This window comes from Sarcophilus harrisii, chromosome 3, assembly GCF_902635505.1.
Source record: "Sarcophilus harrisii chromosome 3, mSarHar1.11, whole genome shotgun sequence".
In the NCBI taxonomy this organism is placed as follows: domain Eukaryota; kingdom Metazoa; phylum Chordata; class Mammalia; order Dasyuromorphia; family Dasyuridae; genus Sarcophilus; species Sarcophilus harrisii.
The window spans coordinates 87,901,713-87,925,102 of NC_045428.1; the positions used below are offsets into that span (position 1 = coordinate 87,901,713).

General features: G+C 32.4%; 1 protein-coding gene across 2 annotated transcripts in view; it reads left to right on the top strand.

Moving 5' to 3' along the window:
• Window positions 1-23,390, top strand: part of VWA8 (von Willebrand factor A domain containing 8) — a 398,466-nt gene that overhangs the window by 24,306 nt on the left and 350,770 nt on the right. For both annotated transcript variants that reach the window (XM_031958442.1, XM_031958441.1), the window contains exons 3-4: window positions 3,901-4,031; window positions 6,317-6,427. In XM_031958442.1, coding sequence (XP_031814302.1) covers window positions 3,901-4,031; window positions 6,317-6,427 — 242 coding nt within the window. The remainder of the gene's footprint in view (window positions 1-3,900; window positions 4,032-6,316; window positions 6,428-23,390) is intronic.

Sequence of the window (23,390 nt, forward strand, 5' to 3'; positions counted from 1 at the left end):
GGAAGAGATGTCACAAGAAATTTTGGTTCTTATTGCCTTTTATGTTGATACCAAGTGCACTAGTCTCTTTATTTGCTAGTATGAGATTTAAAACTTATGAATATTCTTTCATTTAAGCTACAACTTCCAACAGTTTTCTTGATGTTGTTTATCATGAGAATATTAATACTTATGTGCTCCACTTCTAATATTATGATAATTTTTAACATTTGTCAGTTCTTTCTCTGGCTTTAGACAGCATTTTCCATCATGAGTCTTGTAATTATCTTGAATCATTATATTTCTGAGAAGAGTTAAGTCACATCGCACAATTTTCCTGTTCTTATGTATTTAATTTGTATCTGTTCATCTAAATCTTTTCAGGTTTTTCTGAAATCAGCCTGCTCATTCCTTGTAGCACAATAGTATTCTATTACATTCATAGATCACAACTTGTTCAACTATCTCCCAATTGATTTGTATTCCTTCAATGACCAATTCTTTGCCACCACAAAAGGAGCTGCCATAAATATGTTTGTACAAAGAGGCGCTTTCTTTTTTCTTTTTTTTTTTTAAGTCTTTGGGTTACAAATCTGGTATAGTGGTATTGCTTCATCAAAGTATATGCATAACTTTATAGTTCTTTGGTCATAGTTCCAAATTGCTTTCCAAAATGTTGGATCAGTTCACAACTCCCACAGTGCATTAATGTCTCTATTTTCCCATATCCCCACCAACATTTTTGTTTTTCTTTTCTGTCATATTAGCCAATCTGATGGTATCAGGTGGTACCTCAGAGTTGTTTTAATTTGCATGTCTCTAATCAGTAGTGATTTAGAGAATTTTTTCATATAACTATAGATAACTTTAATTTCTTCTCTCAAAACTGTCTGTTCATATTCCTTGAACATTTCTCAATTGGAAAATGACTTTTATTCCTATAGATTAGACTTTGTTATCTATATATTTGAGAAATGGAGCCTTTATCAGAGATACGTGCCTTAAAACTTTCCCCCCAGCTTTTTGCTTTCCTTCTAAATTTATTTGTGCCAAACCATTTAAATTTAAAATAATCAAAATTATCCTTTTTTTACATCTTTTAGTATTCTCTACCTCGTTTGGTCATAGATTCTTTCCTTCTTCATAGATCTGACAGATAAACTATTCCTTACTCTCCCGATTTGCTTATGGTATCATCCTTTATGTCTAAATTATGTATTTGTTTTGATATTATCTTAATATAGAGTGTCTATGGTCTATACCTAGTTTTCTGCCATATTGTTTTCCAATTTTCCCAGCAGTTTTTGTCAAATAATGAGTTCTTATCTCAGAAGCTAGGATCTTTCACCTTATCAAATAGTATATTATTGTGGTCATTTACTTCTGTGTTGTGCACTTAATCTATTCCACTATATTTCTTAGCCAGTAGCAGATAGTATTGGTTATCACTGCTTTATAATATAGTTTTATATCTGGTATGAGTGGACTAACTTCCTTTCCTTTTTTGTTGTTGTTGTTGTTGTTGTTAATCTCCTTGTTATTCTTGACCCTTGGTTCTTCCAGATAAATTTTGTTGTTATTTTTTCCTAGGTCTATAAAATAAGTTTTTGGAAGTTTGATTAGCATGACACTGAATAAGTAAATTAATTTAGATAGAATTGTAATTTTTTGTTATATTGACTTGACCTACCTATGAGCAATTAATTCTTTTCCATTTGTTTAGATCTGATCTTATTTATGTGGCAAGAGTTTTGTAATTATTCATATAGTTCCTGTCTGTCTATGCATAGACTCTCAAGTATTTTATGTTGTCTACAGTTATTTTAAATGGGCTTTCTCTTTCTGTCTGTTGCTATGAGATTGGTAATATATAGAAATGCTGATGATTTATGTGGGCTTATCTTTCCCCCTAAATAGTTTCTATTCTAAACTTCCCTATTATGGGTATCCTCCCAGTCTCCTAGGATTACAACCTAGATATATCCTTTAACTCCTCACTATTTCATCTCCATGTCTACCCTGCTGTCAAGCTTTTTTACATCTCTCAGGTATGTCCCTTTCTCTCTTCTCAAATTGCTGTTATCCTGATGCAATCCCATATCATTATCATATCTGGGACTGGTTTTGCAAGTAGACATTTGAACCTAGAATTGAATATGAGGAAGAGCTGACTGGTTGTATTTGGAAAATTGTGTGATACTTCTAAGCATTCCACATTTTTCTGTGGCATAAAAATCCAGCTGTTTAACACAAATGTTCTGTACATTTACATTTACAAATCTTGAAGTGCCACAATCTCTGGAAAATAAAAATTAAGCATGATCAGAAGGCAATAGAAAAATGGGCCAGGTTAGAACACATTTCTGACTTCAAACAGTAAGCCAGCTTCAGAGTAGGAGATATTGGTTATGTCCAGAAAAAGGAATGGGACTGTGAGATCTAAGAATAACAGATAGACAACCAGAATGCTTTACTGTGTCTACAAAATGAAATATAGACTTGGAGGAAGGTCCTCTATGTACGATTGTGTTTGTATTGAGAATCGATGAAAGAACATTCATAAGAGTCTCACAGGATAAGAAGGCATGGATGGGTTGGTATCTTACACACAATTCACAGAAGTCACAAAGATCCTGCTAGAAGGAACACCTGGTCCAAGACTCTCATTGTACAGAAAAGGGAATTGAGGCCTAAGGAGGTTCAGTGCTTTTTACAAGGTCATCTGAAATTCAGAGGTGGTCCTTTCTCTGCTCTTGTCTCATGATGTCACAGATACATTGAAGTATATGATATTATTTCCTTTAGCTTACTTCATATATGATTGGAAGTATTCATAATATGAACACAGAGAAAGGTTTGGGTTTTTTTTAACCTTTTTTTAAGTGACAGACCATGTTACTGTGCCTTGTTAAGTAGAACAAACAGGATGACCCATAGCCTATATCTGGGAAAATGGTGTTCTAGAAAAGCAATTTACCCACTAATTGTTTTTAAGACTTATCATCTCAGAGGAGGCCAGTTACTACTGTGTGAGGTTCCTCGGGGAGTGCTGAATAGTAAAGGGAAAATGAAGGACCATTAAGGTTAATTTAATATTCCCTTAGCCATGGAGAATTATCCACTAGGGGACCTGCTGAGGTGAGTGTTACAGAGGTTGTGGGTAGCACAAAGTGACAAGATAAATTCTAGGACAAGCCATCAAATAAATCAGGAGACCACCAGCTGGTGTGTGTGTGTGTGTGTGTGTGTGTGTGTGTGTGTGTGTGGTTTATAGGTTTAGGTATATTTATCTTTTGAAGGTCAGTGGGTGGAGGACCTTTTTTGTTACTCTTTTCCTAAGTTATTTTTCTTTTTGTCTCAGAGAAAAATTCTTGGCTCCTATTAATCTTCTGAGAGTCAAATATATTTAGAAAATGATTAAATTTTTTAGCAAAGGCAAAGAAATAAGGGTTAATTAACCTGAAAATGAGACAGGTGAAATTCTGCAAAACATTTAGAAGGGATATTTTTTGAAGGAGACTTAAACCTAATGTATAGAATATCTTGTGAAAATCTTTATACTATTACCAGCTAAAATGATAGAATCTTTTTCTCTTGAGATTATTTTTAAGCTTGAGTAGGTCGGGGGATGGTTAAATATATTAAATGGAACACATGAAAAATGGATTGATGACCTGTTGAGAGGTTGTTATAAAGTAATGAGATTATTTTTATAAATCAAACAAAAGCCAGGTAATCATTTAGTCATCACATACTTATAGAAAGACTTTTAAATTTCCTTTGATTCCTTTGATTTTGTGGTTAATTCACATTTTATTATATCAGAATATGTGCTCTTTTGAAACTAAATCACAGTTTGAGTTTTGTATTATACTTAGTTGGGAGTTTAATTTCAGCTTTATTTTTTCTTCTTCTGAACAGTTTCAGACTCATTGGCGCAAACTGTAGTTCAGCATCTAAGATGGATAATGCAGAAGGATCTTTTAGGACAAGATGTCTTTCTAATTGGCCCTCCTGGACCTCTTCGACGTTCTATTGCTATGCAGTACCTGGTGAGCTATTTATTTATGTGAATTCATGAGGGTGTTTAGAGTATTAAAGTAGCATTTAAAAAATGAAATGACTTCATGTGATTAAGAATGCTTAAAAATAGCAGGATTAGTTCATTGCTTAAAAGATTTCTTTTTAAAAAAATCATTAGATGGGTTGTTGCTAAAGATTTTGAAGTAAGGCCAAAGATATGTGTTTATTTCCCCTTGGAAGCAACCATGACTTTTAGAGCTTTGCTGATCTTACCATGACTAGACAACAATCAGTAATTTAGAAATATAGTCATAGGACACAAGACGGAATCAGCAAATTTCTGGTCACAAACCAAAACCCAATTTTAGAATACCTTGGGGATATTCTTTTATTCCATTTTAAAAGATCAATCCTGTTAACTATTTTAGATGTTATAGTGATACTCATTTAACTGTGTCTAGCAACTTAGTAAAGCGAATTAAAATTTTCAAATTCCAAAATTTATAAGCTGTATTTACTTCACTGGCAGCATGGATAGGCATTGTTCTGATAGTTTGATAAAGACTTGATCAACTAAAACAGTCTTATGTACTTTTTACAGTAAAGAGAAAATCCTTCTCAGAAGCACTTGTCATCTTTGTAATCTCCTTTCTTTAGTAATTGTAAGTCTGACATACCACTGACATATACTTTCCCTGAGTGTCTTATAAATGAATCAGAATGTCATTAAGATCTTGTAGAATAATAGTTAAAGATATTTGCAAAAAAAAAAAAAAAAAAAAAAGATAAAAACTGGATTTTCCCTAACAGTTCAGAGCAAATGTCATTGCCAAGACATTTCTGTGACATAAAGGATGGCAGCTTCTATTGTTTTTGCTTTGTAGATATGTTGAAGAAAAAGCAATTTGCTCGTGTGCACATAGCCAACCATTGGAATATCCAGGTTTAAAATTAGTTGTCTTCTAAGATAGTGTTGTAGATCCTATGCTGTGTTCCCCAGTCATATTCATCCTTGACTTCTCCCTCTTGTTCACTCCATATATCCAAATCTCTTCTTTTTTTTTTCTTTCTATAACACCTTTTATGCATCTCCCTTCTTTCTAATCATCCAGTTCAGGCCCTCCATACCTTTTAATTGGATTAATGAAATAGTTTTCTAATTGGACTCCCAGACTCCACTTTTTTTTTTTTTAACTTTTGCTCATTGTTCTTATGTTCTACCCTCTTCCGTAAGATGATCCTTTTAATAAATTTAAATTTTTTTTGCAATTATATGTAAAAACACTTTTTAACATGGTTTTCTAAATTTTGAGTTTCAAATTCTCTTCTTCCCTCCTTTCCTTCCTCCTCCATTGAGGGGGCTAGCAATTTGGTATAGATTATACATGCACAGTCATGCAAAATATATTTCCATATTAGTTATGTTCTGAAAGAAAACATAGATCAATCCTCCTCGTACTTCCTACATATACAAAATTAAATAAAGGTAATATACTTTGATCTACATTCAGATTTCATCAATTCTTTTTCTGGAGATGGATAGCATTTTTCATCACAAGTCCTTCATAATTGTCTTGAATTGCTGAGGATAGCTAAATCATTCATAATTAATCATCATATAATATTGCTGTTAGCATCTTCTTATGGTTCTGTTTATTTCACTTTGTATCAGTTTGTGATTTTCTGAAATAAGCCTGCTAATCATTTGTTACAGCACAATATTATTACATTATAATACTATACCTAGCATTTTGTTCATCCATTCCCCAGTTGATTATCATTCTCTCAGTTTCCAATGCTTTATCATCATACAAAGAGCTGCTATAAATATTTTTGTACAAATAAGCCCTTCCCCCATCATCTTTATTTGATATTTTTGGGATACAGACCTGTGGATCAAAAGGTATGCATAGTTTTACATAGCTCTTTGAACATAGTTCCAAATTTCTCTCCAGAATGGTTGGATCAGTTTACAACTCCATCAATGGTGTATCAATTTTATCACATCCCTATCAACATTTGCCATTTTTCTTTTCTGTCATATTAGCCAATCTGATAGATATAAGGTGGTGCCTAAAATTTGTTTTAATTAATATTTTTCTAACCAATAGAGATTTACAGTATTTTTCATGGTTACATATAGCTTTGATTACTTTATCTGAAAGTTTTAGAAATTCACTGATTAGTTTTAATGCAGAATTATTCTTCAAATAACAAATTGATTATAGGACAGTTGCACTGGCAGATAACTTAGTTAGGATTTGATGTTCATATTTGAATTTCTTTTGTAATAATTTCATACTATTCTCCACAGGAGTTGACCAGGCGGGAGGTAGAGTATGTTGCACTGTCCAGGGACACCACTGAAACTGACCTGAAACAACGAAGAGAGATCCGGGCTGGAACTGCTTTCTATATTGACCAGGCAAGTTGCTATTTCACCCCAGAACTCTTCATCGTTGCAGCCAGAGTTGTAAATGGTAGGGTATTGATTGAATACTAGAGATACTGTTGTAATGTATTGTCTTTTATTTCCCTGCCCTTGAGAATGCAGTGATGAATTGGTATTAAGTGAGACCACAGATAAATATTACTGTGCTAAAAAAAATATGGATAAAGAACAATGCCATTGACTTTGTAGTTACCTTTTCATTCTTCCTCATTATTCTATGTTGGAGGAAGGTTTTTTTTTCCCCCACAAATGAAGAAAATACAGGAAATAATATATCATCATCTATGCACTAATGTTTTCTAATTTGAAAAATCATTAAGAAAATGTATTCATGATTAATATAGAATTATGTTTCACATGATTGATTATACATGTACGACATCAAATTGCTTAGTCTTACAAGAAGAGGAAAGGAAAAGAAAGAGTAGGAGAGTTGCAATTTAGAGAAATATTAACTTAATAGAAAAGATTAATGTAATTGGCCAAAAACCTGAAATGTTAGTTTTCTTTAGTTTTAAGTACATATTAGTAACTTCAGTAATCAAGTTTAATCAAGTTAGAATGAAGCCACTTTAAATTTTTATTCAAAAGCTTTGTCCTAAGTGTTTCAGATGTTCAAGAAATTCCTTTAACAGAGAGAATTTCTAATTGATTTTATCTTTCAGGTTGTTGCTTTAAGGATATTTATACAGAGGTTATTTGACTATGATGAATCAAATAATATCTGGTTCAAAAAAAAGAAAAAGAGAAAGGCTATTTTACTAGTTTTTTCAAAATCATATTCATATTATTTGGACTTTTTGTTGACGTTTGATAGAAAAAAATGTTCTAAAATAGCCATATTAAAAGATCTAAATGATCTTTAAAGAAAAAATCATAAGTACATAGCTAATATTTTATTTCTTGTATTTTTTTCATTTCTGAAAAGAATTTCATTTTCTCATTGTTAGAGGTCAGCCACAGGGACTTTTATACATTTACATTCATATGTAGGTATAAGACTCTCTTCAACTATGTATAGAGAAGCAAAATAAAAACTTAGTCCTAGAAGCTGGTATAAACAATCTGGGACACTGCTTAGAAGGTTTGTTTGTTTGTTTGTTTTTCATTAAAGCCTAGAATACAGAATGAATTTAAGACAGATCAATTAAATAGATATTCATTAAGTACATGCTATATGCATAACATTGTTCTAGTTGGTGGAGGAGGTATAAAATTTAGTTAAGACATGATCCCTGCCTTCGTGAAGCTTATATTGTGTTAGAGAGGTACATAAATAAATGCTGATAAAAGAAAAGTTCAGTGTACATTGTGGAGCCTAGCAGGGATGAGGTGAGGGGATATCTTTACTAACTACTATCTGAGTCCAGCTTTAAGGAAAGGTAGACATTCAACAGGAGTGAGCAAGCAATTTGGGCACAGAGAATACTGAACAAAGATGGAGATATGTGGGTGGGGCTGGTAGTGGGGGGTTGAGTAAACCAGTATAGAAAGTAGCAGATGGTTCTGTAAGAAATGACCAACAGGATGATTTCAGAAAGGCCTGGAGAGACTTACACGAACTGATGCTAAGTGAAATGAGCAGGACCAGGAGATCATTATATACTTCAACAAAATATAGATGATGACCAGTCCTGATGGATCAGGCCATCCTCAGCAAAGATCAACCAAATCATTTCTAATGGAGCAGTAATGAATGAACTACTATACCCCAGAAAAGAACCTGGGAGATGACTAAAACCATTACATTGAATTCTAGTCCCTATTTTATGCACCCTGCATCTTTGATTTCCTTCACAAGCTAATTGTACAATAATTCAGAGTCTGATTCTTTTTGTACAGCAAAAAAGTTTTGGTCATGTAATTATTGTGTATCTAAGTTATATTTTAATATATTTAAATCTACTGTATCCTGCCATTTAGGGAGGGGTTAAGAGGGAAAAATTGAACGAGGGTTTGGCAAATTGTTAATGCTTAAAGTTACCATGTATATATCCTGTAAATTAAAGGCTATTAAATAAATTAAAAAACAAAAAAACAAAAAAAAAAAACAAAAAACAAAAAAACTTTGCATCCTCAGGACCAAATAAAATACCTTGCACATTGAAAAAAAAAAAAAAAAAAAAGAAAAATTGGAACAAGAGGTTTGGCAATTGTTAATGCTGTAAAGTTACCCATGTATATATCCTGTAAATTAAAGGCTATTAAATAAAAAAAAAAAAAATAAAGTCATACAGGTAATGTAAAAAAAAAAAAAAAAAAAAAAAAGTAGAATGTGGAAAAGAATAGAAATTTAAAGATCAAGGGCAAAAACTGAATTTCTTTTATTTGGAAAGAAGTTGGAATTTACTGGGCAGTTTGCAGTGTTTTGAGGAATAACATGTTCAGATCTATACACATATCTAAAGAAATAGTTTGATGATAATATGAAAGATGAATTGGGTGTGGTAGGATCTGTTTGGATATATATAGGCAGGTGACAATGAGGGCCTGTAATAGAATAGTTACAATCTGACTAGAAAAGGAATGAATCAATGAAATCAATAAAAATATATTGTGTTTACAATGTACTATACATGTTACTTAGTACTGAGGACAAAAATACAAAAGCAAGATAATCTCTGACCCCAAGGAACTTATATTCTAGTAGAGCTATATTGGACTGTTGGCTAGGGAAGGTTTTATGTGAGAAGCTGATCCCATTGAATATCGGATTGACATGATTTTTTTTTTTTTAGGAATAATGGTGGTATGATATGATTGAATTGATTACTGAGTCAAAAGAAAGAGCTAAAAAGTTTTGGAGTGACAGTTGGAGTATCTGTTTGGTAGTAGAGCTGATAGCAAAATAACAAGTGTTGATGACACACTCTGATCTGATGATCTAGGGCTGACTAGATATCATGTGCAAACTGAATTTGTATTCACTCATTCACTAGTCAAGCCATTCTAACTCAGAATGAGAATTGGCAGCTGATCTCTTGGTTAGAATAATATTTGTTAATCTTAGAAATATGCATGTCCTAAAATCTGGGAATAGTAACTTGAATAAAGCAGTTTATTTCTAGGAAGTCAGTTTTGTAAACCTGGCATCTTACTATGTCAGATAAATGATTCCAGGCAACTATAGTTAGCCAGGTGAGAAGTGATTAAGCCCTCATATCTATGTGAAAGGAGAGAAGAGTATTTATGAGAGATGTGTTGGCAACTTAAAGGACAAGATCTGGCAACCAATATAAGTAATATAAGTCTGACTTCAGCCTAGAGCCTACTACATGCAGGCAGATGCCCCTAGTCTCATCCTGAGGGTGGCTGGTATAGATATGAATGTGATTTGCATAGAGCTCTATGGGAGTTAATGACATTACCAAGTTAGAAAGTATATAAAGAAGAGGGGAGTCTTAAGACAGAAGTTTGGAACACATCCACAACTGGGAAGCAATGTGATATGGATTAAAAAAAAAAAAACCAACAAACAACAACAACAACAACAAAGGAGACTGAAGACTGAATGAGAAAGAATAGTTAGAAAAAAAAAGAGAACCAAGTGAAAGCAGTGTTACCAGAGAATGGTGTGTATGTATGTGTATATATATATATATAGAGAGAGAGAGAGAGAGAGAGAGAGAGAGAGAGAGAGAGAGAGAAGAGAATGGTTAACACTGTCTAATGCTGCAGAAAGGACGAGAAAAATAAGACAGAAAAAAAAGCCATCAGATCTGGCAATTAAGACATTATTGTTAGTGATGCCAGAAATAAAGAAAAGAAAGAAGAGAGCATTTATGAAGCATTTAGAAAGATTCAGAAGAAGACAGACTTTGAAAATAATATTACTGTTATAAGACTGTTTGCATATCATTATCTTATTTGAACACAGTATTCCTGGGGCAGATAATATCAGATATATGAATACTTAGCCTAAAATTAGTTTTTTGACTGTTGTGCTATATAAGTGACATTTATTGAAGATGAACTCTATCTAAAGTCACAGACTCTTTCAGATGAAGTATTGTTTGGCTATACCTTCTCTCTATATGACTATACTTGTTTTACATGTGAAGCTGTTGTTTTGAATCCAAATATGGGACTTTTATCCTTATGTCTATCCTTGAAAGTAGTCTTGACACTACTCATGAAGAAGAGAATGAGAAAAAAACTCAGCAATAATAAAAATTAAAAACAAAGTGTTAGTTTTGATCTTTAAAATTTAAAGTTTGCAAAACATTTCACGTAGATTCTCATTTTTACCTAACAACAAATTCTGGGTATGAGGCAGATACCCTAGGTATTATTCCCCTCATTTTATGTATAACAAAACTGACTCTTTAGTCACTATGTGACTTGCACAGAGCCACATCTGGTATCTCAGTTGAGTTTAGAACTTAAGTATTTTTGATAATGAAGAAGCCAATAATGACTTTATTTTTGTTTGGTTGGTTTTTTTTTTTTTTTTTTGCAGGGTACTTGGGGTTAAATGACTTGCCCAAGTCACATAGTTAGGAGGTGTTAATTATCTGAGGTTGCATTTGAAATCAGGACTAGTACTCTATCCACTATGCCTAGAATATAGCCTAGAATATTACAGCCTAGAATACGGAATTACTGCCCCTCAATAGTGACTTTAAAGCAACATTCTATGAAATTGAATGAATAGATGAAAAAAGGTAGTATGAATTAGAACCATGAATTTAGAAGAGCATAGAAGACACTATAATTCTATAAATCTCCTTTCAATTACTTCCATGTCCTTTCAATAACATTAGCTTTACATGTGGAAGAGATCTCATATAAAGATGATATAACACTCTTTTTATTATTGGCCTATTTTTCTCTCTCTTTTTTTTTTGAACCAGAACTCTTGCTATAAAAATGTCTTCTTTAAATTTTTTTGTGTGTGATGGAAGTCTTGAGAGACATAAAAACATAAGCTTTTAATAGATAGGGGGATGACATATAATCAATAGCCTAGATTGTAGATACCATATGATTTTATTTCTAGTAGTAATCACTAATCCCTTGGTTTCACATACCAGATAAAGCTATATTCTTACACTTTTGTGAAATTGGCACCATTTCTGACCTACATTAGTTGATCTATATTTCAGATATCGATTTTTTGGTCTTTATTTTTAATGGTAATATTTGTGATTTTAAAATGTATGAGAATATGAATATAAATGTTAAGGATTTAATTGGTAAATCTTGTTTTCCTTTTGTGCTATACATTACACATTTAACAAGCTTTTCTTATTTAAATGAAAAGATAGCTCACAATCTGTCTAAAACATAAATTTAAAATAAATACTATTGTTTCTGTTTGGATTTCTCTGTACAGAGAAATTAGTGAGCTCATAGTCCTTTTAAAATGTTCCTAATACTAAACCTTGGGGAGTAAAAATGTAGGAAATCTATCTTGTTAATTATTTTTATCTATAAAATATCTCTTTTTCTGTGTTTTCAGAGATTGATGTTATTGATCAAGATTTAATTTAAATGCCCATATTAAAAATACATTTTTATTAACTCATTTGTTTTTACATCATCCAAATTTTCCCTTGCATTCCTTCCCCTCTCAAAGAGTCATCTCATCTAACAGTTAAATATTATTTTTTTTCAAACAGCAAATTATTTAATTGTAATAAGTTAGTAAAGGAAATAATAGGTAAATTTTTGTAGTAGGATTATTTTCATGTACTAAACACAAATGAGTGTGATATTCCATAGACTTGTGTATTGACTGATAGGAAATGGAACAAGTCATTGGAAAACTCATCTTTTGAAGAAAGACTTTTTTCTTTAGTGTTGTCTGTCTTATATCACAATTGAGAAAACCTCTTTTGCTTATGTTTTTACCATTCTATAGGGGAGGCTGGATGGTACAGTATATAGAGTACAGGTCCTGGCATCAGGAAGATTTATCCCCCAAGTTCAATCTGGTGCCAGAAACCAGCTGTGTGACCCTGGACAAGTTAATTAATTCTAGGTGTCTCAGTTTCCTCATCTGTAACAAATACTGTTTTTAAAAGTATTATATTTTCCCAAATACATGCAAAAATATTTTTCAGCATTCTCCTTTGCAAAACCTTTTTGTTCCAAATTTTTTTCCTCTCTCCATCCCCTCTCCCCAATACAACAAGCAATCTGATGTAAGTTAAACATGTGCAATTCTTCTAAACATATTTCATATTTGTAATGCTGAATAATATAAATAAGATCAAAAGGGAAAAAACACAAGAAAGAAAAAAAACCAAGCAAACAAACAAACAACAATAGCAAGATGAAAATACTATGCTTTGATCTGTATTCCGTCTTCATAGTCTTCTCTCTGGATGTGGATACCACTTTCCATCCCAACTCTGTTGGAATTGTCCTGAATCACCTTATTATTGAAAAGCACTGACTCCATCACAGTGATGATCCTATAATCTTGTATAGTATTCTTTTGGTTCTACTTACTTCACTTAGCATCAGTTCATATAACTCTTTCCAAGCTTTTTTGAAATCAGCTTGCTCATCATTTCTTATAGAACAATTATATCCCATTACCTTCATATACCATAATTTATTTAGCTATTTCCCAATTGATAGGCATCTACTCCATTTCCACTTTCGTGCCACTACAGAAAGGACTGCTACAAACATTTTTACACAAGTGGTTTCTTTTCCTTCTTTTATGATCTCTTTGTAACACTATTGGATTAAAGAGTATGCACAGTTTGATAGCCTTTTTGGGCATAGTTCCAAATTGCTCTCCAGAATGCCCTCTACCAACATTAACATCCCAGTTTTCCCACATTCCCTTCAACATTTGTCATTATTTTTTTCTGTCATCTTAACCAATCTGAGAGGTGTGTGATGGTACCTCAGAATTGTCTTAATTTGCATTTCTCTGATCAATAATGATTTGGAGCATTTTTTCACATGACTAGAAATGGTTTCAATTTCTTTATCTGAAAATTGTCTATTCATATCTTTTGACCATTTGTCAATTGGGGAATGACTTGTATTCTTAAAAATTTAAGTCAGTTCTCTCTATATTTTAAAAAAGAGGCCTTTGTCAGAAACACAGGATATAACCCCCCCCCCCAGTTTTTTGCTGCCCTTTTAATTTTGGCTGCATTGATTTTTAACAAATATTATTTTAAAAAAAAGAGGAGGAGAAAAAGTGTCTGCAAAACTAACAAATAGAAAATATCTGAAAATATATGCAATTCTTTATACTATGAATCTCTCAAAGGAATGGACAAAGGTGTCTTCTTAAACTTTTTCTTTGGGGCCATGTGTGTTGTTTGTAATTTTGCAACATTAACTTTAAGGTATTTACTACTTGTCCATTTTGCTTTGTTGTAATCATTATATATATATATATATATATATATATATATATATATATATATATATTGTTTTATGTAAGTTTCTTCATGATTTTCTCTAGTCATCATTCTTGCCATTTCTTTTTTCCATTAGTTTAATATATCAGTTTGTTTAGCCATTATCCACTTGATAGGTATCTACTTTGTTTCTAATTCTTTGCTATAACAAAAAATGTTACTATAATACTGTCTACTTTCAAGTCAAGCAATATGTAATTTAAAATCATTATAAATGTGTTGCAAGTCATCTCCCTTTACTCATTTGGTTCAAAGATTTCTTTTTTAAATATAATTTCCTTTCTTACTTGGTCTTCATGATACCACATACTACAAGTTATTTTCCTGTGAATCTCAATGTTTATTCTTAGTCTTCTTCAGCTCCTTATAGTTCTCCCAATCTTCAATTTCAGTGTGGTCCAAGGACTTTTTTTTCCTTTATCTTATTTCTCTTTACTTTTTCCCCATGTTCATTCATTCTCTACCATGGTTTCCACTGCTTTTTGGACATTTCAAATTGGATGTCCTGGAGGCATCTTAAACATAGCATATCATAAAAAAAATTTTTTTTTATCTTCCTCCCCAAAACACTTTCCTCCAGATTTTCTCGTTCCTTCAAAAAGTACTACCTAATTGTGAACTGATCCAACCAATCTGGAGAGCAATTTGGAACTATGACCAAAGGCCATCAAATTGTGCATACCCTTTGATCCAGCAGTATCTATTGGGTCTATATCCCAAGGAGATCAGAAAAAAGGGAAAAGGACCCACATATGTAAAAATGTTTGTAGCAGCCCTTTTCACAGTGGCAAGGAACTGGGAACTGAGTGGATGCCCATCAATTGGGGAATGGCTGAATAAGTTATGGCATATGAATGTAATAGAATGCTATAGTTTTATAAAAAATGATGAGCTGGCTGATTTCAGAAAGGCTTAGCAAGACTTACTTAACTGAACTAGTGCTAAGTGAAGTGAGTAGTGGGGAAACAAGTTTTATAGCAAGTATCTTTGATAAAGGTTCCATTCTTCAAATATGTAAAGAACTAAGTCAGATTTACAAAAATATGAGCCATTTCCCATCACATAATCATATTATTGCAACAATATGATTTCTGGAAATCTTTATTTTAATCTCGGTTGCATTGGTATTGTTTGTGTAACACCTTTTAATATGATTAAAATTATTCACTTTATATCTAGTAATGCTTTCTACCTTTTATTTGGTCATAAATTCTTCTCTTTTTTCCATGTATCTGACTGTTAAAACTATTCTTTGCTTTCTTAAATTGCTTATAGTATCACCTTTTATATCTAAATCATGTACCCATTTTGACTTTATCTTGGTAAACAGTGTAAGATACTATTCTATATCTAGTTTCTGCCTTATTATTTTCAAGTTTTCATAGCATTTTTTGTCAAATAACACAGTAAATTATAATAAAATAAAATTCTTGGCCCCAAAGCTGGGGTATTTGGGTTTATCATTGTTGATTATTATGGTTAATGTATCTTGTGCATTTCATTCCACTGACTTATCACTCTTTTTATAGAGTAGTGAATTATTTTGATGATTACCATTTTATAATATAGTTTAAGATCAGGAATAGCTAGGCACCTTCCTTCACTTATTTTTCTTTAATTCCTTTGATATTATTGAACAAAGTTCTTCCATTTGAATTTTCATCATTTTTTCTAGTTCTCGAAAGTAAATTTTTTGGTAGTTTAATTGATGTGGCACTGAATAAGTAAACTAATTTAGGTAGAATTGTCATTTTTCATTATACTGGCTTAGACTACCTGTGAGCAGTTAACATTTTTCTAATTGTTTAGATCTGAATTTCTTTGCGTGAAATGTGTTTTCTAATTCTTTTAATGTAGTTCCTGGGTTGTTTTGGCAGATAGTCTCCCAAGTATTTTATATTATTAATAGTTATTTTAAATGGAATTTCTTTTTTATAATTTGTGCTGTACTTTCTTGGTGATACATAGAAATGCTGATGATTTATGTGAGTTTAATTAATTAATTAATTTGTTTGTTTTATTAAAGCTTTTTATTTACAAAATATATGCATGGGTAATTTTCCCAACATTGACCTTTGTAAAACCTTTTGTTCCAAATTTTCCCCTCCTTTCCCTCACCCTCTCCCCTAGTTGGCAGGTAGTCCAATACATGTTAACTATGTTAAAATACATGTTAAATCCAATATATGTATAAATATTTATACAGTTATCTTGCTGCACAAGAAAAATCAGATCAAGAAAGAAGAAAAAGAAAAACTGAGAAAGAAAACAAAATGCAAAAAACAAAAAAGAAAGAAAACAAAACAAATAACAGAGAGAGTGAGAATGCCATATTGTGTTCCACTCTCTGTTCCCAAAGTTCTCTCTCTGGGTGTAGATGGCTCTCTTTATCACTGAACAATTGGAATTGGTTTGAATCATCTGATTGTTAAAGAGAGCCACATCCATCAGAATTGATTGTTGTATAGTCTTCTTGTTGCTGTGTATAATGATCTCCTGGTTCTGCTCATTTTACTTAGCATCAGTTCATGTAGGTCTCTCCAAACCTCTGTGAAATCATCCTGCTGGTTGTTTCTTACAGAACAATATTTGATAGCATTCATATACCATAATTTATTCAGCTATTCTCATATTGATGGGGATCCACTCAGTTTCCAATTATTTGCCACTACAAAAAGAGCTGCCATAAACATTTTTGCACATGTGGGTCCCTTTCCCTCCTTTAAGATCTCTTTGGGATATAATCCCAATAGAAACACTGCTGGATCAAAGGATATACAAAGTTTGATAACTTTTTTGAGCATAGTTCCAAACTGCTCTCCAGAATTGTTGGATCCATTCACAGTTCCATGTTCATGACCTTTGACCATTTATCAATTGGAGAATGGCTTACACTATTATAAATTTGAGTCAATTCTCTATATACTTTAGAAATGAGGCCTTTATCAGCTCCTTTGGGTGCAAAAATGTTTTCACAGTTTATTGCTTCCCTTCTAATCTTGTTTGTAGTAGATAATCAAAATTATTTATTTTGTGATCACTAATGATCTCTAGTTCTTCCTTGGTCACAAATTCCTTCCTCCTCCACAGGTCTGAGAAGTAAACTATCCTGTGTTCTTCTAATTTATTTATAATCTCATTCTTTATGTCTAGATAATGAGTCCATTTTGACCTTATCTTAGTGTACAGTGTTAAGTGTGGGTCAATGCTTAGTTTCTGCCATACTAGTTTCCAATTTTCCCAGCAGTTTTTGTCAAATAATGAATTCTTATCCCAAAAGCTGGGGTCTTTGGGTTTGTCAAATACTAGATTGCTATAGTTATTGACTATTTAGTTCTGTGAAACTAACCTATTCCACTGATCAACTTCTCTATTTCTTAGCCAGTACCAAATGATTTTGATGAATGCTGCTTTATAATATTGTTTTAGATCTGGTACAACTGGACCACCTTCATTTGCTTTTTATTTCATTAATATTGAAATTCTTGACCTTTTGTTCTTCCAGATGAATTTTGTTGTTATTTTTTCTAGGTCAGTAAAATAGTTTCTTGGGAGTTTGATTGGAACACTTGATATTTTTTCAGTTGTTTAGATCTGACTTTATTTCTGTGGAAAGTGTTTTGTAGTTTTGCTTGTATAGTTCCTGACTTTCCCTTGGCAGATAAGATTCCCAAACATTTTATACTATTGACAGTTAATTTAAATGGAATTTTTCTTTGTATCTCTTGCTGTTGGATTTTATTACTGATGTATAAAAATACTGATGATTTATGTGTATTTATTTTGTATCCTGCAACTTTGCTAAACTTGTGGATTATTTCTAATAGTTACTTTAGTTGATTCTCTAGGGTTCTCTAAGTATCATCTGCATATCATCTGCAAAGAGTGATAATTTGGTTTCTTCATCACCTACTCTAATTCCTTTAATCTCTTTTTCTTGTCTTATTGCCAACAAGCATTTCTAATACAATATTGAATAGTAATGGTGATAGTAGGCAACCTTGTTTCACAACTCTGATCTTATTGGGAATGGTTTCAGTTTACATAACATTACATATGATGCTTGCCGATTGTTTTAGGTAGATGCTACTGACTATTTTAAGGAAAAGGTCATTTATTCCTATAATCTCTAGTGTTTTAAATAGGAATGGATATTGGATTTTATCAAATGCTTTTTCTGCATCTATTGAGATAATCATGTTTTTTGTTAATTTGGTTATTCATATAATCAGTTATGCTAATAGTTTTCCTAATATTGAACCAGCCCTGCATTCCTGGTATAAATTCTACTTGGTCATGGTGTATTATTCTGGGGATGAATTTCTGTAATCTCTGCTAATATTTTATTTAAGATTTTTGCAATGATATTCATTAGGGAGATTGGTCTATAATTTTCTTTCTCTGTTTTCATCCTACCTGGTTTAGGTATCAGTACCATGTCTGTGTCATAAAAGAAATTTGGTAGGAGTCCTACATTCCCTATTTTTTCAGATAGTTTATATAGTATTGGAGTTAATTGTTCTTTAAATGTTTGGTAGAATTCACATGTAAATCCATCTGGTCCTGGGAATTTTTTCTTAGGGAGTTGATTAATACCTTGTTCTATTTTTTTTAAAATGAGACTAATTTCCTCTTCTGTTAATTAGGGAAATCTATATTTTATTCCTCCATTTCACTTAGATTGTCATATTTATTGGCATAATGTTGAACAAAGTAATCCCTAATAATTGCTCTTATTTCCTCTTCATTGGTGGCTAGTTCTCCCTTTTCATTTTTGAGACCAACAATTTGATTTTCCTCTTAACTTTTTAAAATCAAATTAACTAAAGGTTTATCTATTTTGTTGTGGGTTTTTTTTTCATAAAATCAATTCTTACTTTTATTTATTAATTCAATAATTTTTTTTTAGTTTTAATTTTATTGATCTCTCCTTTAGAGAATTAGAGAAAAAGTAGGAGAATCTCCTTTTTAGAATTTCAAGTTTGGTATTTGATTGGGGGTTTTAAATTTGTTCTTTTTCTAACTTTTTTAGTTGCAAGCCCAATTTATTGGTCTTCACTTTCTCTGTTTTATGTAAGCAAGCATCTAGAGATATAAATTTTTCCTTTATTATTGATTTGGCTGCATCCCACAAATTTTGGTATGTTGTCTCATTATTGTTATTCTTTTGGATGAAATTATTGATTGGGTCTATGATTGCTGTTTCACTCATTCACTCTTTAGGATGACATTATTTAATTTCCAATTACTTTTTGTTCTATTTTCTCCTGGCCTTTCATTCAATGTAATTTTTATTACATTGTGATCTGAAAAAAATGCATTTACTATTTCTGCCTTTCTGCATTTGATTTTGAGGTCTTTGTGTCCTAATATATGGTCAATTTTATATAGGTTCCATAAGTTGCCGAGAAGAAAGTGTACTCCTTTCTGTCTCCATTCAGTTTTCTTCAAAGAGCTATCATATCTAGCTTTTCTAATATTCTATTTACCTCTTTAACTTCTTTCTTTTGTATTTTGTGGTTTGATTTATCTAGTTCTGAGAGAGCAAGGTTGTGATCTCCCACTGTTATTGTTTTGCTGTCTATTTCTTCTTGCAACTTTCTTAACTTCTCCTTTAGGAATTTAGATGCTACACTACTTGATGCATATATGTTTAATATTGATATTGCTTCATTATCTATGGTACCCTTTAGCAAGATATAGTTTCCTTCCTTATCTCTTTTAATTAGATCAATTTTTGCTTTTGCTTGATCTGAGGTCAGGATGGCTACCCCTCCTTTTTTTTTTTTTTTTTTTTTTTTTTTTTTTTTTAATTTTACCTAAAGCATAATGGATTCTGCTCCAGTCTTTTACCTTTACTCTGTATGTATCACTTTGCTTTAAATGGGGTGTCTTGTAAACAACATATTGTCGGATTCTGTTTTTTAATCCGTCTGCTATCCTCTTACACTTTATTGGAGAGTTCACCCTATTCACATTTACAGTTAAAACTACTAATTCTCTATTTCTTGTCATCTTATTAACCCCAAATCATATTTTTCTCTTTCCTTTTCCCCTTTCCTTCCTTCCTATTATTTTACTTATGAGCACTACTTGCCTCTAGAAGTCCTCCCCCTTTAGAGACCCTCTCCTTTTCTTATACCTTTCCCCTACTCTTTCTGTTTTCCTTTCTATTTCACCTACCTCTTTCCTTTTCCCCTTTCCCCTCCCACTTTTTTATAAGGTGAGAGAAGTTTCTCTATGAAACCAAATATATCTAATATTCTTTCTTTGAGCCAAATCTGATGAGAGTAACATTCACACAATATTCATCACCTTCCCTTTTTTTCCCTCAATTATAATAGATTTTCTTTGCCTGTTCCTGAGATGTAATTTTTACTTCCACTTTCCCTCTTTTTTTTTTTGTTACAATCCCCTTTATATCTCTAGTTTCCTTTTTATAACAGTAAAATCAGATTATACATGTACTTTCTTTTTTTTTTTATTTAATAGCCTTTTATTTACAGGATATATACATGGGTAACTTTACAGCATTAACAATTGCCAAACCTCTTGTTCCAATTTTTCACCTCTTACCCCTCCACCCCCTCCCCTAGATGGCAGGATGACCAGTAGATGTTAAATATATTAAAATATAAATTAGATACACAATAAGTATACAATACATGTACTTTCTATGTAAATGCATAACAAAAATATATTTCTCAAGAGTTTTTTTTTTCTTTTTACCTTTTTATGCTTCTCTTGGGTTCTATATTTGGAGGTCAGATTTTTATTTAGCTCTGGTCTTTTCATCAGAAAGTAAATGGAATTCACCAGTTTCATTGAATGTCCATCTTCTTCCCTGAACATAAATGCTCAATTTAGCAGGGTAATTTATTCTTGGCTGCATCCCAAGTTCCTTTGCCTTTTAGAATATCACATTCCAGAGCCTTTGATCCTTAAAAGTGGAAGCTGGTAGGTCCTGAGGAATCCTTATTGTGGTTCCGTGATATTTGAACTGCTTCTTTCTGGTAGTTTGAAATACTTTTCCTTGGTCCAATAGTTCTCAAATTTAGCCATGTGGTTTTAATTTTGGGGTCTCTTTCAGGAGGTCCTTGGTGAATTCTTTCAGTGGTCATTTTATGTGATGACCGCATATTTTAAAATCAGCCGGAGTCAGGAATTCAGGTTAAGGGAAAATCTTTGATCTTTATACTATGTGGAGGTGAAGGGGGATGGCGATAGTAAAGTGAGCGGCCACGACAGGAACCTGGCCAGCAGTCTTTCTCCACCTCTCTTCTTGCCCCTCTGCCTCTACCCATCAAAATTGTCCCTAGGTCATTTCCTAATCAACACATCAGGACTTACACAAAGAGTGGGCAGGGGCCATTCTTTCTTCAAGCATATATTAATAAAGTATGGTCCAATTACTATTTAGCCTCACATGCTTGGGACCTCAGTGCATCAACTCGAGCTTCAGCCCATTACAATTTTACCTTCTGATTCTATGATATCCAGGCAGTTCTTTTTGATGATTTTCAGGGAAAGTATTATCCAGGCTCTTTTTTTCATCATGGATTTCAGGGAGTCCAATAATCCTTAGGTTGTCTCTCCTAGAGCTATTTTCTAGGTCAATTATTTTCCCAATTAGATATTTTACATTTTTTCTATTTTTTCATTTTTTTTTTTTTGGTTTTGCTTGACTTATTCTTGTTGTCTCATTGAGTCATTCATTTCCATTTGTTCAGTTCTCAATTTTAGTGAATTATTTTTATTTACTTTTAAAATTTCTCTTTGTATTTGTCCAATTGAATTTTTAAATGACTTGTTTTGGCTATGGAATTTTTTTCCATTTCACACATTCTGTTTTTTAAAGAATTATTTTCTTTTTCTGCTTTACAAATTCTGTTTTTCTGGGAGTTGTTTTCTTTTTCCATTTTGTCAAATCTATCTTTTAATGAGCTATATGCCTTTTCCAAACTCTCTTGCAAAGTTTTCATTTTCTTTCCCCATTTTTCTTTTAGCTCTCTTTTGAGATCCTTTTTTAAGAGCCTTGTGTGATAGGGACTAGGTTATATCACCTTATGGGGCTTCATGTGGAGATAGTCTGCCTTTAGTCTCCTCAGGATTTGAAATCTCTTATTCTCTTTCATCATAAAAACTGTGTGTCAGCAGAGTTCTCTTTACTTTTTTACTCATTTTTTAAAAATGTTAAGGTCTGCTTTTAGGACAGGGGAGGTTTTCCAAGTTTCCTATCTAAGTGGCTGGGTCTGTGCTGTGTTTGTGCTGATTCACTCCTGGTGCTGGGTGGGTGTGGCCAGGTCCCATGGATCCTGTGAGATTCTGGCATTTCAGGGTTCACTCTTTACCTTTTGTGTTTGTGTTGGATGTTTTATAACTTCTCTGCTGATCCACTGGCTTCAACCAGGGCAGTGTGGCCAACACTGTTGCTGTGGATTCCTGTATATTCTCTGCCACACAGAGTCTACACCGCCCTGGATTCTGCACTATTTGCACTGGCGTTTTTTGCTCAGCCTGCTTGTGCTTGGCTGTTTCCTTTCCATTTCCAATTGAAACAGACCTTTTCTGGCAGTCTTCGAAATTAACTTCTGCTGGTAAGTTGCTGCACTCCCAGTATTTGTGGATTCTGCCAGTTCAGAGCTAATTCACAGGCTGGATTTGCTAATTAGTTTGAGGGTTGTGGGAGAAGGTCAGAAAGAAACTGTGTCCTCTCCACCGTCTTGGCTCTGTCCTTGGAAGTTGCTGTGAGTTTATTTTATATCTTGCTACTTTGCAAAATTAGTGTAATATATCACTTGCAAAGAGTGATTGTTTAGTTTCCTCATTACCTATTCTGATTCCTTCAATTTCTTTTTTTTCTCTCATTATTGAAGCTTAACATTTTAGCACAATATTAATAATAGTGGTGATAATGGGCATCCTTGCTTTATTCCATCTTTTTGAGAAAGCTTCTAATTTATCCCCATTATGGATAATGCTTTCTCATGGTTTGGGATAATATTCCTTATAATTTTATGGAAGTTCCATTTATTCCTGTGCTCTCTAATGTTTTTAATAGGAAGGGATGTCATATTTTTTGCATCTATTGAAATTATCATATAATTTTTATTGAATTGTTATTGATATGTTTAGTTATGTTGGTTGTTGTCCTAATATTTAAATATGCCTACACTTTTGGTATAGATCCCATACCGCCATAGCATATATCCCTTATAATATGTTGTGTAATCCTCTTTACTAAAATTATATATATATATATATATTTTTTTGCATCATTATTCATTGGGGAAATTAGTCTGTAATTTTTTTTTCTGTTTTGGTTCTTCCTGATTTATGTATCAGCACCATATCTGTGTCATAAAGGAAATCTAGTAAGACTTTTTGGCCTGTTTTTCTAAACAATTTATATGATATTGGTACTGTTCCTTAAATGATTAGTAGAATTTGTTTGTGAATACATAAGGCCCTGGAGATTTTTTCTTAGGGAATTAATTGATCATTGTTCAATTTCTTTTTCTATGATGGAGTTATTTAAGTATTCT